Source organism: Garra rufa, chromosome 5 (genome assembly GCF_049309525.1).
Source record: "Garra rufa chromosome 5, GarRuf1.0, whole genome shotgun sequence".
Taxonomy (NCBI): domain Eukaryota; kingdom Metazoa; phylum Chordata; class Actinopteri; order Cypriniformes; family Cyprinidae; genus Garra; species Garra rufa.
Genome location: NC_133365.1, coordinates 26,979,578 through 26,998,486, shown reverse-complemented (window position 1 = coordinate 26,998,486; position 18,909 = coordinate 26,979,578). Strand labels below are relative to the sequence as shown.

The 18,909-nt window shown below is 38.1% G+C and overlaps 1 protein-coding gene across 2 annotated transcripts in view; it reads right to left on the bottom strand.

Moving 5' to 3' along the window:
• The window catches only part of znhit1 (zinc finger, HIT-type containing 1), a 30,856-nt gene that overhangs the window by 4,575 nt on the left and 7,372 nt on the right, over positions 1–18,909 (bottom strand). For both annotated transcript variants that reach the window (XM_073839596.1, XM_073839597.1), the window contains exon 4: positions 475–644. In XM_073839596.1, coding sequence (XP_073695697.1) covers positions 475–644 — 170 coding nt within the window. The remainder of the gene's footprint in view (positions 1–474; positions 645–18,909) is intronic.

Sequence of the window (18,909 nt, the reverse complement as noted above, 5' to 3'; positions counted from 1 at the left end):
CAAAGTCACCTACATCTTGGATGCATTGGGGGTAAGCAGATAAATATCAAATTTTCATTTTTGGGTGAACTATCCCTTTAATAGGTGGTAAAGATACATTTGAGCAGTATCAATTAAGATATTAGCCTAATATTTCACCTACCTGACTGGAAATGATGAGAACAAATACACATGTTGTCAAGATTCTTGCCCTGGAAATCCTGGTTTAGTTTGGCCAACCACAAATGCCTTTTGTTCCTTAGACAGTTTTTTGCACTCTTCTTCTTGATTTGTTATAACTTTTAAAAGTCTATAGTACTCCAAATGTTTTTCCCGGTTTTGGGCTGTTTAGTACAGCCCAAAACATGACAATAACTGACCATTTTCAACAGTAATAACCAACAAAATATGCTAGTTTTGTTCGGTTCAGTGCTGCTAATATGGCTGATTGATAATGTGTAGTGAAAATACTCGATTAGTGAATGAGCATCTTACCTGGTCTCATGATGTGTTCCTAAACATCGGACACAGCAGTAGCGAGCTCCACATGACACGCAAGTGTAGTTTGAAGGGAAGCCGCACACCGCACAGAAATGCCGCTGAGGAATCTTAGAGGGTTCAGCACATGCAGTCAGATAATTTGGGCCCTCACTGACACTCAAGTCCTGAAAGAAAAAAAGACAGTAAGAGGTATAAAACATATACAGGACTCCAAAAAAGTAAAGAAGAAACTATCCACTTTATTCTTTAATAAGCCTTTTGATGAGATTTCCAGTTCATTCGACGCTATAAGGAAATAACGACAAGAATAACAATGTGCAGTAAACGGTAAAACTGTTTGCACTACAAACCAGTGTGTTCATAATTAAGATAATACATTAAAATATTACGGTACGACACACCAATTTGCAATATCAAGCAGCAAAACAAGCTTTTTTGCACCTGCACAGCTAAATAGAAGTCGACCGATACATCGGTCGGCCGATATATCGGGCTGATATTTGCCATTTTTTAATATATCGGCATCAGCCAATATCAGTGTTTAGTAGCGCCGATTTAAAGTCAGGCACGTCTGCGGGCAGCCCCGTGTTATTGGTGCGGTCAAAGAGTATAGAATACCAAGAGGCGAAACTCTGTTGCTGTTTTGGTAACAGCCACTAGGTGGTGCTTCGGTAGCGCGGCCGCCATTCTGGAGTGAAAATTCCAACTGGACAACAGCACAGAAGCAGACAGAAGTGGAAATAAAAGAGCGCAATGACTGCAGAGAGGTAGTGTTTGAGACGAAAAAGTCACTCTACACTGTTAGATTTATTTTCCAGATCAGAATCCATCACATCTTACGCAAAAATTGGCGAATCTCACAGCCAATTCAGAAGCACAATAGACAATTTCTCAAATTAAGTCATCAGTAAATGTTATGACTACTACAGTAAAAGTTGTATTGTATTATTATATATGTTTTATGTTATCAATTGTGGAATCCAACCATTGCATTTGAGGCAACCTGCTGTATTTTTATTTTATGCAACTTTATGCATTTACTTTTACTATTATTATTTACTATTATAGGTCTGAAATATATATTGTATTTATACATTATATTGAATGTGTTAAACCCATGGAACACACTACAAATATGATGATCTTGTAGAACATGATGTATTGCTGATGCTTTCATAACTAAATAATTAAATAATTTGAGTTTTTAGTAATGCTTTAACAGACATTAATATAAGACAATACTGCAAAAACAGTTTACAGTTAAGCTGTTATATTCCTGTTATATACAGGTCCTTTTTTAAAAAAATTAGCATATTGTGATAAAGTTCATTATTTTCTGTAATGTACTGATAAACATTAGACTTTCATATATTTTAGATTCATTACACACAACTGAAGTAGTTCAAGCCTTTTATTGTTTTAATATTGATGATTTTGGCATACAGCTCATGAAAACCCAAAATTCCTATCTCAAAAAATTAGCATATTTCATCCGACCAATAAAAGAAAAGTGTTTTTAATACAAAAAAAGTCAACCTTCAAATAAATATATTCAGTTATGCACTCAATACTTGGTCGGGAATCCTTTTGCAGAAATGACTGCTTCAATGCGGCATGGCATGGAGGCAATCAGCCTGTGGCACTGCTGAGGTGTTATGGAGGCCCAGGATGCTTTGATAGCGGCCTTAAGCTCATCCAGAGTGTTGGGTCTTGCGTCTCTCAACTTTCTCTTCACAATATCCCACAGATTCTCTATGGGGTTCAGGTCAGGAGAGTTGGCAGGCCAATTGAGCACAGTAATACCATGGTCAGTAAACCATTTACCAGTGGTTTTGGCACTGTGAGCAGGTGCCAGGTCGTGCTGAAAAATGAAATCTTCATCTCCATAAAGCTTTTCAGCAGATGGAAGCATGAAGTGCTCCAAAATCTCCTGATAGCTAGCTGCATTGACCCTGCCCTTGATAAAACACAGTGGACCAACACCAGCAGCTGACATGGCACCCCAGACCATCATTGACTGTGGGTACTTGACACTGGACTTCAGGCATTTTGGCATTTCCCTCTCCCCAGTCTTCCTCCAGACTCTGGCACCTTGATTTCCGAATGACATGCAAAATTTGCTTTCACCTGAAAAAAGTACTTTGGACCACTGAGCAACAGTCCAGTGCTGCTTCTCTGTAGCCCAGGTCAGGCGCTTCTGCCGCTGTTTCTGGTTCAAAAGTGGCTTGACCTGGGGAATGCGGCACCTGTAGCCCATTTCCTGCACACGCCTGTACACGGTGGCTCTGGATGTTTCTACTCCAGACTCAGTCCACTGCTTCCGCAGGTCCCCCAAGGTCTGGAATCGGTCCTTCTCCACAATATTCCTCAGGGTCCGGTCACCTCTTCTCGTTGTGCAGCGTTTTCTGCCACACTTTTTCCTTCCCACAGACTTCCCACTGAGGTGCCTTGATACAGCACTCTGGGAACAGCCTATTCGTTCGGAAATTTCTTTCTGTGTCTTACCCTCTTGCTTGAGGGTGTCAATGATGGCCTTCTGGACAGCAGTCAGGTCGGCAGTCTTACCCATGATTGCGGTTTTGAGTAATGAACCAGGCTGGGAGTTTTTAAAAGCCTCAGGAATCTTTTGCAGGTGTTTACAGTTAATAAGTTGATTCAGATGATTAGGTTAATAGCTCGTTTAGAGAACCTTTTCATGATATGCAAATTTTTTGAGATAGGAATTTTGGGTTTTCATGAGCTGTATGCCAAAATCATCAATATTAAAACAATAAAAGGCTTGAACTACTTCAGTTGTGTGTAATGAATCTAAAATATATGAAAGTCTAATGTTTATCAGTACATTACAGAAAATAATGAACTTTATCACAATATGCAAATTTTTTGAGAAGGACCTGTATTTACTGTCTAACATTCCCAATTTTCTGATGCATGTCCTTAAATATATTATATATGTTGGTATTAGTTCAGTTTATAATGCTAGAGAGCAAAGATTTTGCGATAAATAAATGCAAGATAAAGTCTGTTTTTGATAATGTACATTATTCTGTGTTGTCATATTTTTTTTATTGCATTAATAACAAAGGTTAGAGTACGTACAAAATGTACAAAAATCCTTTTAATAACAAACGAGTTATGGTTTAATAATTACCAGAAGAAATATAATACAAAAATGCTTGAGAAATAAACGAAAATTAGTATTAAAAAAATGTCATGATTCAGATTGTGTATTTTAGCTTTAATGTACGTTTTTTTTTTTTAAACAAAGCAGCTGATATTTGCCATAGCGACAGCATGAAGGTAGTGGACTGCCGAGTAGAGGGCTGCATTGGGATTGGGACCCAACGCAAATCTCGCGGGAGAGGGCGGTTTGAACTTTGCTGCGGACTGGAATGGGCAGCTAAAAAAAACACTGCGGGATCGGAAGGTAGCCTAGCGACAGCAAATAAAATCGCAAATAAAAGCTCAAAGCTGGCACGTTTCATCTTTAGTATCCCCGCATCCAGTGTGCCTTCAGAGCGAGCCTTTAAGTGTCTGTGGGCGCATCTTGGAAGAGAGACGCACGGGATTGGGACCGCAGTCAATCAGCAACATTCTCTTCCTCCACAGCAATATTGCAAAGTGATTCATTTGTTAAATTCGTTAACATTGTTTATTTTATGTTATTTATTAGTGTTGTTTTTTTTTTTAGCACAGCCTCTCGTTGCCATTTGCTAATTACAGTAGGTCAAGAGGCGTGATGATACCAGTGTTATTGAGCAGGCTGCCTAAGTCTGAATGTTTTTATTCTTATTTGCATTTTTTCATCTGGCTTTGGTTAATAATTGCAAAACTGCTGTTTTCATGTAGTTTATAATTGTATTTTTTGCAAAGCCTATTTTTATGTGCCGTGTGATGGTGCAACGTTTTTGATAAAAACGAAATTATATTCGAATGTATTGTGTGTTTTGTCTTTTTGTGTTCTCATAGGCTAGCTGCTTTTTCAGACATGCTTTCTTCACATTTACACCAGGAACCATCAAGCCTACGGAATACTTCAATAGCCAAAATCAAAGTACTTGAAGTCTAAAGAAACGCGCGGTAGCCTAAGCGTTTTAGATGTCCCCGATAGCCCAGGGTACTATTCATCTTCCCTACTAGTGCGTCAGAATACATGCAGGCCAGGGAAAGAAACAAACATGAAACTCTTTAATAATAGCAGTACAAATACGTTTGTTTGTTTTTTTCCTGCGGGACGGGAGAAGACTCAAAATCAATGCATCTCTATTATCGTGCGGGAATAAATTCTCAGAGTTTTGCGGGTGCGGACGGGAGTGGACATACATATTGCGGGAGTGTAACACACACGTTGCGGGAGCGGGCGGTAATGGTCAAAAATTCAGTGAGCGCGGGCGGGAGCAGGGTGAAGAAAACAGTCCCGCGCAGGGCTCTACTGCCGAGTGGCTTCCACTCCAAAATGGCGGAAGTGTAGGGCTGCTACTGGGCGCCGCTGTTGCAATGGAACGTTCTATTGACTTTCACTTCTTGTCAGTATAAGTTCTTTGGTGCGGTGGAACTCGCTGCTGTGAAGGACCCCAAGCCAAAACTTTTGTAAGATTCAATAACAGCTCTGAGAGATAAAGGTAAGGCTTAAGTCCCATGGCCATATATTTACTATATATTACTATGAAGTGTTGCTTTCACTTAGTGAAAGAAAAGCATAGAACTGATGCGAACTAGCCCCAGTGTTATAATGTTTCTGTTTTAATTTTCCTGTATCCGAGTCAGAGAATTTCACTCTGTGCGTGGGGTCGAGAAGGTGGCGGCTCTCACAAACAATGCAGCGTTGTGATTACTCCGCCTTGCTCGGAGACAGTGATGCACGGATGGTGGTTATATCCGTGGGTCGGGTAATAAAAAAAAATGCATTCTAATTACTTGCGAGTGGGTCCAAGCCCGAATTAACCATACGGGCAACTGAGCAATTGCCCAGGGGCCCACGACATCTAAAGGGCCCAGGACAGCAAGGGCACGAGCAAAATACTGTATCTGTATTCTCCCGCTTTATATTTAACAAACTGTCCACCCGGGCTTTTGCGCTGCACAGAGATATGCTGCGCTGCCTATGACTTTGTATGGGAAGCCAAACAACCCAAAAGTGGGACGTAACAGCGCGGTATTAAAGTGCTCGCGCCGTGCTAACATAACATTTTGTTCCACCTTTACTAGGCAGGGCTCGAAATTGTGAACGTTTTGGTCGCATTTGCTCCCAAAATTTAATCTGCGTGACCTGAAATTATATTTGGGAGCATTCATGCGAGTGCGAGAAACTGTTGTGGTCCGACTTGGTTTCATTTCTTTACAACTTTCGCTAGCCTAACTACTGCACAGACTGATGTGAGCTGATACAGTGACAGGTTCGCCATTCTCTCTTTCGATTGTGAAAAATAAAAGGTCTCCACAAACCGCTTTTGAAGAAATATAATATATTTCGTGCTATAGCGTACATTCTGTCAGATACAATTCTGGTGCCTCCGTGCCCATATACTCAGTGGCGTACGGGACACCCCCACAGCCCCCGCAGTGTGTGGGGGCCCCGACCCTTTGGGGGGCCCCGTCGCAGGACATTCTAAAAAGCAGTGACTTCGAGGCGCTGCAATAGACGCGAGACTTGAGCGCAAAAGTAATGCAGTGGAGCGAGTTTAATGTTCTATAATAACAACAGAGGAAAAATAATTTTTCTCACATTTTACTTGTCAATAACACTATACTTCTAATACAAACGCGCCATACTCAACGAGGATATGTTTACGCTTAAAGTGGCTTATGGAGCCCCAGGGGAAAAGTTTTAAGCTTGCGCACAATAGTATGTCGTAGGAGTGGGCGGTACACCGGTGTCATAGTCAGCACCGGTGTGGCATTGTGCCACGATATGGATTTTCTAATACCGTAATAAATCAATTATGTGCCTCGAACGGCTGCATTTACATCAATAATAACTAATTCTAAATAATAAGGCATTACATTTTCTTCAAACGTTCAGTTGTGGTCTGAATACCTGTCCTTATACTATATATCTTGTAGTGTTGTCAAAAATATCGATATTTCGATAAATATCGATACTGAAATATCCGAACGATACCAATACTAATTTCCCGAAGTATCGATACTAGCGAGCTGTCACTTTCACTTCTACACAAAGGCGAGTTTACAAACACCACACGTGACCGCGGTGCCGTCTCATTCAAGTGAAGCGAATAGAAAGGAGAGCGCGGCACTCCGCGACCGGCTTTGTTTGATAAAGAGCACAGCAGGAGCGCTATCTGGAAATATTTCGGATATGAAACAAATGAACATGGAAAGCCGAAGTACACAAGCAAGCCAACATATAAGAGTTGCTACAGAGCAGTGCTAACAAAAGGCGCTAACACCACTAATTTCGCAAAGGACCTGAAAGACAGACACCCGAGTCTATATAAAGAAGAACTGTGCTCATTTTAACATTATCATCTGAATCATTAAACAAGATTGCCTATTATTGTTGCTGAAATGAGTGTTGTCCCGTTTTTTTTTTTTTTTTTTTTTTTTACCGTAGTTCGTTAAACAGATTGAGGAATCTTAGACGAGTAAATACTTTAACTGGGGTCAAATGTAAATTAACTGCGCTTATTTAACTTTATTTAAAAAACAAACAAACAAAAAAAAACATTACTTAAATTCTGTGATTTGTCTTAATGTCTATCCAGTGAGCAACTGAGCATTGTTTTCGTGTGTGATGCACGCATGTTTGCTTGCATGGATCGTTGATTATGAATCCGGCATTAAAACTGTTCGTCAAATAATGTTAATGTATAACCAGCATTTATGAACGATGTGCAATGCAATCGCTTTTAAATGAGTGCTCGCGCTGTTTACTTTTACCTTCGATTTTGCGATAACGCACACTCTGTAAAGGGAGCAGCACATCTTATAACAGAAATTTGTCAGTGGGTACAAGATTGCAGCAAATCCTCCAGTCTATTTTTGTCATCTCTCTTTACTTTCGACCCGTGATCATTCAAATCTAAAGGTCATTGTACACTGAGTCCGATTTTCGTATGCGTTTTTTTTTTCCCCTCATATTCGCCATCTTTATCAAAATGCTTATCATGGATGCGAAAATGCAGAAAATCAAACACGATCCGAATTTTTTTTATGACGGACGAAAGTTTCATAGGCAGTGTGTAGGATATCAGCGCGAATCAAACAATTTGGGAGACTCGATTAGAAGAAAAAAACATTTCTACAACATCAAACTCCACAAATTCCACAAGAGGCCCCGTCATAAATCTGACGTTTGATAGCCTGGCGCCAGACCGCCAGCCTGAAGTAAACCTAACTAAGAATTCGCAACATTAACACAAAAGACACTTCTTCATAATCAAATCCTTCGAATAAGGAGATTGTCAAATTTGGAGCAAGTAACCAAGATTAATTGTCAAAGAGATGCACATCTTGAACATCACATGAGTAAAGTCATTAGCGATATGGTTGGTTTTCCCCCACACAGAGGACAGGTCCTGAAATTTCTTCTATGGCGTCTCGACCTCTTTGTTCCTCACAGAACACAGTATGGCACAGGAAACTGCCTATTGATGTACATATGACACTAAAATGATGCTAAAAGGACTCATGAGCAACTCGTCATTTCTATGTATAACTTCCTATCATATATGTAACCCACACATTTGTCTATTATGTTTGAATCACTTATTGTGTATGTCCCTTTTTGATAACTATTGAATAGTTTGATGATTTATACTTGTGTTTGATGTGCCCGAGTTTGAAATCGCATTCTCTAAATGTTCCTGTAATTCAATTCTTTGCAAAATGTATTATAGTCTTGTTATAGAAATCATGTCCAAATTTATCTCTGCAAAGAGCGGGAATTTGGGATCACGGGACTAATAAGATAACATTGTGATTTATGGGGTGGAAGGTGGAACCAGCCGCCCACCGGAGTTCAGCCAATGTTCTAATTGGTCAAGACATCATTTTGGGATGTGTCCAAAAGCTGAGTTTAAAACCCCAGGACACCCTAAAATCGCTCTTTTTTTACTCTCTTATCTCTCTCACCCCTTACAACCCTCTGTCCTAATCTTTGCGCTTCGCGCCGCCTGGCCTGCATGCCAGACGCTCCTCTAAAGGAAACATGAGGAGATCATCACACTCCATTCTTTTACTTTAATTCTTTTTATTTCTTTCCGTTGAGAGTTTCGTTTCTAGTTAAGTTTGTGCAAGCCGCGACTGACCCAAACGTCTTCGCGGACCTGAACTGTAACAGCGCTCCGCTCTCATATCCAGCAACGCCCAAGTCTTCACAAAGGACCACAGAACCAACCAATCAGCAACCTCGGGAAAGCCCCTTTCTGAAGCGACGCAACCAAAGGAATTCCCAAAGGCAACGCGCAAGTAACCTCCAGAATTTTACTGAACTGGTGCATTTTGATATAAAGTTTAATAACCTCTTTGAGAGACTCAATACGAGGGTTAATTAAGTGATTGATAGTTGTTCAGGTCTAAGCAATTGCACATATTGCTAACTTGGGACTTCATATTTTCATTCCTTTAAACTCATTCTTTCCTCACTTTCTCTTTCTGCAACCTTTGTGAATGCGTGTGTTTATGTTAGATTAGTTTGTATGTGTTAGGTTTATCCATTAAAATCATATTTTTCTTAGAAAAGATAAGTATCTTGTGTTTTGTGCTTATAAATTAATGCCTTAAACTGCTGATTTTGCTACTGTGCTAATATATAGTGTTTTCACTATATTCTGGATAGTAATATCCATTGCAGAGTTTCAGTTACACGGCTTGTGAATGAATCGCGGGTCGACTCTGAAACAGCCGTAAAACAGCGATTCTGTTGAAATTCCCTATTGAATCATATTCAATTCCCTTTGAGCTAAATTATAAATTATATGTAGTTATCCCTGCTTACAAGTGTGTAAACTCGATTAACATAACCTGTATTTTTTTTTATGTGCAAAAATCTCGGACGAAAATTTCGTACTCATGTGTGCAATGACATTAACTCCAGCAGCTCGTGATGGATGCAGGGTTGCCAAGTCCACGTTTTTCCCCACAGAATTGGTCTACTTTTAAACTGTTGCCATGGGTTGATTTCCTCAGTTATTTAAAGGTTTTAAATATTGCAGAAATTAAATTTCAATAAAAAAAAATTTTTGTTTTGTTGTACACTGTTAAGTAAGATCTTTAGGTTTTTTGCAAAATAAATATGCTGAGAATGCATACTCTCCCATGTCTCTTTTTGATAAGGATACCTACCATTTACTTATTATAAAAATATTACCTTTATTCATACTAAAGGGACAGGACAGGCTACTCCTCCCAAAATGTACCAAAAAAAGTAATACCGTGATATTATATAGTCACCGTTCAAAAGATGAAAAATACCGTGATATTAATTTTAGGTCATATCGCCCACCCCTAGTATGTCGCTCCCTCGTTTTACTAAATCGTGTGCACAACTTAGGCATACTAACTCGTTCCCTTGTATTAAGTAATTTGAGTGCACGATATAATAATTTGTTCGTTGATTTGATTTAACCCTGGTCACGATTTGCTAATGTCATGCACAGTTTAGTAACATGAGAAAATACGAATTCGTGCGGACGATGTGCTTTTATTTTTCCCCTGCATGTCATGTGCGTTGCTCTGTATGTTTTAAGCAGCTTAAAACGAAAAAAAGTGATCCACTCTGAGCAGAATCGATATTTCAACATTTCTGTTTATGCGTTCTCATTACCGTTCAGCGTTTTCTTTAGGATACTCAAAAAGAAAAAAAACCCGAAGAGAGTCATGATCTGGTAACCTACCTTGTGCTTAGTCATAGCCAAGACAGCATTATCTTTTCTAGATTTTGGCCAAATGTTTTAAACGGAAGAAAAAGCTTTAAACGCTTTAAATACATTAAAGTATATTTTCAAGATATTTAAAATATTTGCTATATAGTTAAAACACGATACCTGTGTAAAATAGCGTTTTGAGAGGAAAAAACATACGTCGCATTTAATTATTACATTCAGAAATAGCTAATGTAGGCTAAAATACCGGTAGCCTAAATCAAAGTACACAAACATTATAAACACCTAGGTTATTTTATTCCCTTCTCTCCACAACAAATTATCCACAACATTATCCTTCACAAAGACTATAACAGCACAGTGAGGCGCAGCTCACACTAAATTGACTATTTAAATTAAGAATTGTAACCTTTATATTTTTCTTTAAATGTATTTTATTTTGATAATCAACAAGCTACAATGTTAAGGTAGCAAAAATGTGTGTGTGCGCGTGAGGCGCCAGTGCAATCACGGCATTTTTTTTTCCAACTCGTAATTTAGTCACATCAATGCTGGTTTGCTCGTGGATCATGTCAAAATGAATCAAAACTCAGCACATTTTTCTCCTTTCCTTTTGTTAATCTGTAAATGATTTAAGTGAAATATATTTATGTTTTTGGGCTCTGGTCCGCTTCTGCGACAATGACCTGTCAGCTGTTCACTGACGACTTGTCACCAGACTTTTCTATACAATTTATCATTCGTTCTCGAAATTGAAATCATCAATACATTTCTCAGAGCACAATGTTACAAGAAAGACTGTCCAGTTTAGCTCTTTTAAGTATTGAGAATGCCCGCGCTTGGTCTTTGCACACCAAAACGCTCGCGATAGACTATTTATTCCTGCATGGATTTCAGTCTGATTGAAAAGCAATCAAATACGCACATTATATGATATATGCTATTAATAATAACTGTGGCGGGAGGGACGAACGACAGACACAGTGGGTGTGGCGTCAGGCCTCGGAGAGGCTTTTATTAAACAGAAAATGAAAGAAAAAGTGTCCAAAGGGGGAAATAACAGTGTCCAAAATAAACAGGGGAATCTGGCGTCCTCGTGTGAAGGGGGTTTCGTGAAGGAGGGCAGTGTTCGGTAGGGAAGGGTCCAGGAAAGGGGCGGAGTCCGGCGGCCGCACACGCTCCCCCGCTTGGGACCGGGGCGCTAGGGGCGGCGGCATCTTCCTGCGGCTTCGTCCTCCCGCGCCTCCGCGGCGCTTCCTGCGGGGAATTCTACGGCCCGGCATCCTGGCCCGTCGGCCGTCGCGGGTGTGGTCCTTGGCCGGACCGTGGGTCCGGCAGCTTGTCGTTCTGGCGGCGCTGGTTCCCTCTTCACCCCTTCCTGGACCCGCGAGGACACCAGCGTGCATGCACGGGGGAGAGACCGGTCTCCTGAGGAGAGGCGCGCTTGGCATTTAAACAGCGGCAGTGATGAGCCTTCATTCCATTCAGGTGCTCCCCATCACACGCCGCCAGCCCGGGATGTTTTCGCGCCCCTCCTCTCCCCTACACACCCACTCCCGTCGGGAGCCTGGAGAAGGGCGGCGAATAAGGGACGGGGTGGTGATGATATTTAGGGGGGAGGCAGCCGACTCGTCACATAACGTCAAATGCATCAATACAATGATAATTCACCACAGTCATTACTGAGAGACAGACTCAGGTGCACAAATTTAATGCATGACATCACTGCTGGTGGGAGGGGCATTCATTCACATCAGATGATAACTCAGCGGCAGAGTTCCACTCACAAAGGGGCATAATTTTCACTGGGGACATGCTTTTCAAAATCCTGTTTGTGTCCTCTCATATTTCAAATGGTTTTGTTAAAATAATCTCTTTAATTGTAGAATGCACGCTGAGCGCCATTGAGAGTCTTGCACGATCGATAAAACGAAACCAAAAGTAAAACGCAGATGCGCATTCAAAAGCATTTTTAATATCCCGCGTTTAGAGAGTGACTCCTCAATGCGCGCAAATTAGGCTACATAAAATATCTAGGCAGTTATTAGTATGTGGGCTATAATAAGTTGTGTAGTTGTCTATAGTTCTGTATCATGCTTGAAAAATTCGGTCTCTATTTGCACTTTGAATATTGAAAGTGTAGCCTACTTTGATCATGTGCTTGTAAAACATCTGCAGTCAGAATCAGCCATGAAGAATCAAGATCAGTGCATTACTAAAAAGAAATTGCGCCTACATTTTTTTGGTGCTCCTAACTTTTTTTTCACCTGCTAGGTGATTTTTTTTTCCGCCTTCTGTTTTAGAGACATGTTACAGGTCTTTGATAAAGATCTAATTGTTTTCTAGGGATGCTCATTTCGGTTAATTTTCGTCACCGACAACCGCTGCTCGTTATCCGAACATTAACCATTAACTGATAAAATTAGAATAATAAATTAGTTTAAAATAAAAATAGAATGCACGAGTATCTGCGATGATACATTAAAAATACAAGCAAATGTTTTATTTTAACGTGCAAACAGCAGCATACAGAGCAACAACAAAAACTGTATTGACATATACTTAAATTATCACGCATCAGCAGCGGTTCTGAGAACAGAGAAAATCTGAATGGAAAAAAAGAATAATATAAATAGGCCTACACTATATATGTATAAATTAAATAACTAGCTAATTAATGACAAAACTAAAACACACTGAATCCTTTTATGCGCTTTGAAGAACTGTACTGGTCTTATTCTTCTCATCGGACATAAAAATGTAAAGCAGGCCAGCCAATACCTCAGTGTGAAAAAAACACCATCACAAAAACCCTTTCAATTTGCAGTTCGGGACTTCCATCCACTGTCATATGCGTGTGGAGAAGCACGTGTTTTACTGCGTTCAGCAATAGCCAATCACAGACATGTATGTTGATTTGATTATCACTGTGGCCAATCAGAGGAGGCTATGTTACAATCCACTCACCAACCAAAGTGCCGGTTTCAGTTTTGCTGATTTCTACACTTTCGCGAACTCTCTTATTAAAACAAAGAAAGTGTTGACATTATATAAATAAGAGATTAATTGTGCAGTGTAAAGGTTATTTTATTACTTTTTAATAACTTTATGAGATTGCGATGAACTACTCTAGGATGAGTGATAGCTTTCCAGTGATTGTAACGGGAGCGCCTATTGCGCACTTTCTAGACTATAATTCATTCAGAATTTGAATACATTCTAGGGCTGCAACAACTAATCGATAAAATCGATTATTATCGATAATGAAATTCGTCGACAACGATTCTCATTCCGCCCACAGTGCAAGTGCACTTCAAATGATCACGTCAAATTACAGCACTGAATGACGCATGTCTATAGACATAATGCATCTAAGAAGAGTGGAGGAAACAGACTGAGATGCTGCAGGAGAGATTCGTGATCTGAGCTGCACAAAACATGAGAATTCTTTATTTTAAACTATCTCTATTTTGAAGCTGATAGCGTAATGGCTTGCCCTGTGAGGCGCTTTGACAGAACCGTTTGCATGCTCGTATAAAAACTTTTAGTTTACGGTCATATCCTTATCTGTAAATGTCACAAATTCACACAAGCATTTCCATTTATGCATAAAAGTCCATCCTGGCAGTCTGTGCTAAGTTTAAATCTTTACTGAATGAGCGTCAGACACCCGGAACAAAGAACACAGGGAGACACTTAATACTGAGTCAGCGCAAAAACATTCATGTCAGCCGTTGAATGTTAAATTTAGATTTAAATACAATATTTAGTGCACGTATTTGTGAAGGGTAGGAACTATAGGCCAGGGCTGTGACGGTGGCAGATTTTTACCAACTACGGTGGTGCGGTATTTAGGCTATAGAAACCTCGACAGCTGATTAGAATTACTGGCTCGATTCCGACTGGAACCTCTCTTTCTCTTCCCCATTGCGCAGCTGCTGTTTTTAATAACAAGGTAATTACATTTATTTTTGTTTCTTTAGTTTATAAAGTTAATTTAGAAATATATTTGGAACACTTTTTGTGAAATTCAAGTTTTTGTTTTTTAAAGTAACGAAGCGCCCAGCGGCCGACATATGAATTTAGCCTTCTCAAATCATCACGATATAAATTAAAATCCTTTGATATATAAATAAAAAAAACTGAAAGCATATTACAATATTAGTTTAATCGTTTAACTTAGATAAATGTGTAGGCCCTATAGGCGCACATCTAATCGTTTGTGCGCAGAGTGAAAGCTTTACAGGACATGAAGGTGCAAGCGCCATGTGAAACTTCATTTTTGCTCATAAATGTAAGAGTAATACATTTACTTTAAATTATTACTGCACTACTATAAAACGAAATAATTCAAATCGAAAACAAAACTATTTTATTAGATATAGGCCTAATCCATAAAGATGCATTTAGGCTTTAAAAGCGCGTCCAGTGAGCAGATCTTTGCGACACTGACTCAGAAAATTCTAGTTTATTAATAAATAATTTGAATATCTCCTTAATTTTCCCCCGCCACATTCATGGTAATTACTTTAGCTGGGGCTTTGCGGCCAGTTTAATCTTACTGCGTGCATCTGAACGTGGAACTCTGCTGAAGGCACTTGCGCTCGCTGATGCTGCTGTAGGCGGGACACTAAACACCGACACGGCAGAATAAATAGCAGAAACACTATTTTATGCTTGTTAGTGTGTTTTTCTTCAGATATTTGTCTTTTCTCTTTATTACGACAGGTGAATTGTTGTAAATTGTTTAGCACTGTGTGTTCATAGCATTTAGAATGTGGAATAGTGCGATTTTAAAAATAAATAAATAATTGAAATTTTTAAGCCAACTAATCGATTAATCGAAAAATTAGTCGGTGAACTAATCGATTATCAAAATAATCGTTAGTTGCAGCCCTAATACATTCACACACGGATTCACTCTCTAATAACCCAATAATGCCACTTGCCATTGAGTTGCATATACTACATCTGTTTACTAAGTAAAGGTGAAGCGAAATATGTCTGTACAGCCACACTGCACGTGTCGACACGCACGCGTGAGTAAACAGATAACTTACAAATAGCATTATTTCTTTCACCATGCAGCAAACGTAAAAAAAAAAAAAAAAAAAAAAAAAAACCCTTTTAAACCGTTTAACTGATAGTAATAATCGGTTAAAATTCTTACTGTCGGTTAACGGTTAAACGGTCAATATGAGCATCCCTATTGTCTTCCTTTAAAAAAAATGTTTTAGATTCACACTGTAAAACACGTCTGTGTCAAAATCGTGATTAAAATCAAAATCGCAATACTGTTCAAGAAAATCGTGATAGGTTTCTTTTGTCCATATCGCACAGCCCTAGTTAACGCCGATAACGGCCCACCACTAATACATATATATATAGTATGTTTTGTATATTTTTATTTTTCTATTCTGCATTTCACCTCTGCTATAGCTTATTTCTAATAAACTTGGCATTGTATTGTTGGCCCTGTGACAGATTGTTTATGTTCCTTCTTAGATTCTTGATGCTAATGGCACAGCAGAGTTGGAGCGAATCTCCTGTCAAAGAACATCTCTAGAAATGATGAGCCATATGACTAGTAAGTATTACCTCACACATAAACAGCCATTCAAAAGTTTAACGGTCAGATTTGTCATGTATTTGTAAGAAGTCTTTTATGCTCACCACTGCTGCATTTATTTGATTAAAATACAGTTAAACAGAAATATTGTAAAATTATGTTTTTAAATAACCGTGTTCTATTTTAGTATGTCTTAAAAAGTGATTTTTCAGCACCATTATGCAAATCTTTAGTGTCACACGATTCTTCAGAAATGATGCTGAAAATTCAGCTTTGCAAAAACAGGAATAAATGACATTTTTACAATATATTCACATATTTTTAAAAAAAAGTGTAATCAGAAACATTACTGTTTTTATTTATGATCAAACAAATGCAGTTTTCTTGGTGAACATAAGAGACTTATTTCACAAACTTAAAAACTGACCACAAACTTTAAAGGGATAGTTCACCCAAAAATAAAAATGTGATGTTTATCTGCTTACCCCCAGGGCATCCAAGATGTAGGTGACTTTATGGAGATATTTTAATGCCTAAATTATTTGCATACGCGGGGTAAGAGTTGTGTAAGTGTACTTGAGACTGTAAGTGTAAATTAAATTTGCATGCGCAAGAGAAGCTTTGTAAAGGTGTAAATCGCGTTTCAAGCGTAAGAAAAAATAATTTGCAGAATTTTACTGTTACTCGTAAGTGTAATTCATGTTCTGTGAAACTGCAGCTTCATGCTAATGCAAAAGAAATATGATCTGTATTCTTCCAACTTTCATTTCTCTGCGCTTACACTTTTGGCACGTTGTTTTCGCCAAAATATGGTCAAAAGTACTGCAAGCCTGTGAACAGTGATTTGCAAGCGAAAACAACAGTTTAAAGAACTGCAAAACGTATTGACTGCGTAGAACCAATCTGTATTTGTGAAAACAAACTGTTGCAAATGTCTAAATGCTTGTTGTGTATGTAGGGCAAAACGTTGCCGTAATAATCCGATATGTACAGCTCCGTCTTTCTTTTATCTGCGCTTACACTTTTGGCACGATTTTCTCACTTACTCAGTTTTGCAAGCGTGAGAGAGAGAGGGCGGGTCCACCACCTTCTTGTAGCCAATCAAATGAGGCTCTCGCGGACTCTCCATTTACTGATTGGTTCAGTAAACACACAACATGCCAAAACAGTTATCTATATTTAGTTCAGGATCGTTCTCTCTGCCGGTGAAATGGTATTTTAATGTACACATACATAAAAAGGTAAATAAATAAATAAATAATTAAAACATGATACTTTATAAGTTGTGTATCATTAAGCTGTGTGTTCATAATGAATTTCGAGCTGTATAGTATCCTTTTTAGGCTACATATGATATATTAGTTCATTGTAATTTTGATAATTGCAGATGGCCTAGTATTTGCACTATGCACATGCATAATTTCACCTGTCTACTGATCAGGGACGAGTAAATTTTTTATATTAAAATTTGGTTCAATATAATAATTGAACTAACAGTAATATTTTTTCACTTTAACATGTTGTAATTTAAGGGGATTTTGTAAAATATTAATAAAATATTTATTAAATGTTTATCTCTAACGTATTCGCCATTTATTATCTGTAATACCATTGTGTAAACACTAGATGGCTGTTTAGCTCTCTATATAATCGTTGCTGTGTGTAGTCCAGTGACGCATTGCTGCCACACATTTTCCACTTAATTCTGTCTAATAACGAGATGTCATGATGTTATGTTGTTAAAACAACATCTTTTCTCGTAATAAAATGTTTTCTTGTTAAAACGACATTTATTATTATTTCGTTTTATTTGAAAAGTGGACAAACGAAAATTAAGCTAGATTTTTTGTATTTTTTGTTTCTGCACTTCTCAGGTCAGCTGCGCCGGTGCGATCCCTTACACTGTGATTACAGGAAGGAAATATAAATGCTTTATTTTATGTACCTCCACAATAATAACAAAACGTTACAAATTGTTTTTGTATTGCGACTTTCTGTGGCACCTTGTTATGTCTAGCCTATAGACAGCTTGAAAGTGTATTTAATTCATATAAATCCAACAAGAGGTACAATCTTTCCAATGTGAGCTCATTTTCTGTACTATTGTACTCATACCCAGGCGCAGCTATTAGTATAAAGCCTGGAGTTCAACCCAGAAGAACTATGCGATGTGACCACGGCTTGATTCAGCTAAAGTTACCATTTAATAATATATAATAAATATAATTAAAATATGATCAGACTAAGTATCTAATCTGCCAACGTATGTGACAGAAATATTTAAGCAATAACGAAAATAATAATAATAATAATAATAGGCTAATAATACTAATAATGCTTACAATAATAATAGGCTTATTATTATTATTATTATTATTATTATAAAATCTCTTTATTTCTTTCTGTTCGTATTTCGATTTGCTATTAAATCAAACGATATTCGAATAAAGAAATTCCAAGCCAGATTATTCAAAAATAATATAAATCATATCCTCTGGGTCTGAGTTGGATAGCAGTATATTGTGGACAGATTGGAGATTAATCCTAATAAAATAATCAAATCTGGACACAAAGAAAGCATTTTGTTACTCACACTTATGTAGTAGCTTGATCAGTCACATGAAATTAATCAGAATTAGTACCGAAATTTCAAAATATACGAGTGTTAAATACGATATGGTCTGAAAAACTGACAAATTCCGATAAATGTAGCTTTATTGTTATAGTAAAAAGATTTTACGAAGTATAGTACTCTGATACTCTAGTGTTGAGCATTGTCAAATAACATCACTTTTGCTGAAATGTTTTACATCAGCTCAGTGGTGTACTGTAAGCAGATTATATGATATATGAAATTTCAATGTAAAGACAAAACAATCCAATAATGTTAACACCGGATCGCAACACAATGGTACACATCTTATAAAGTATCATGTTTTTATTAAGTTGTTTTAATTTATATTTTAATGTATGTGTAGCCTACATTAAAATACCATTTCACCAGCAGAGAGAACG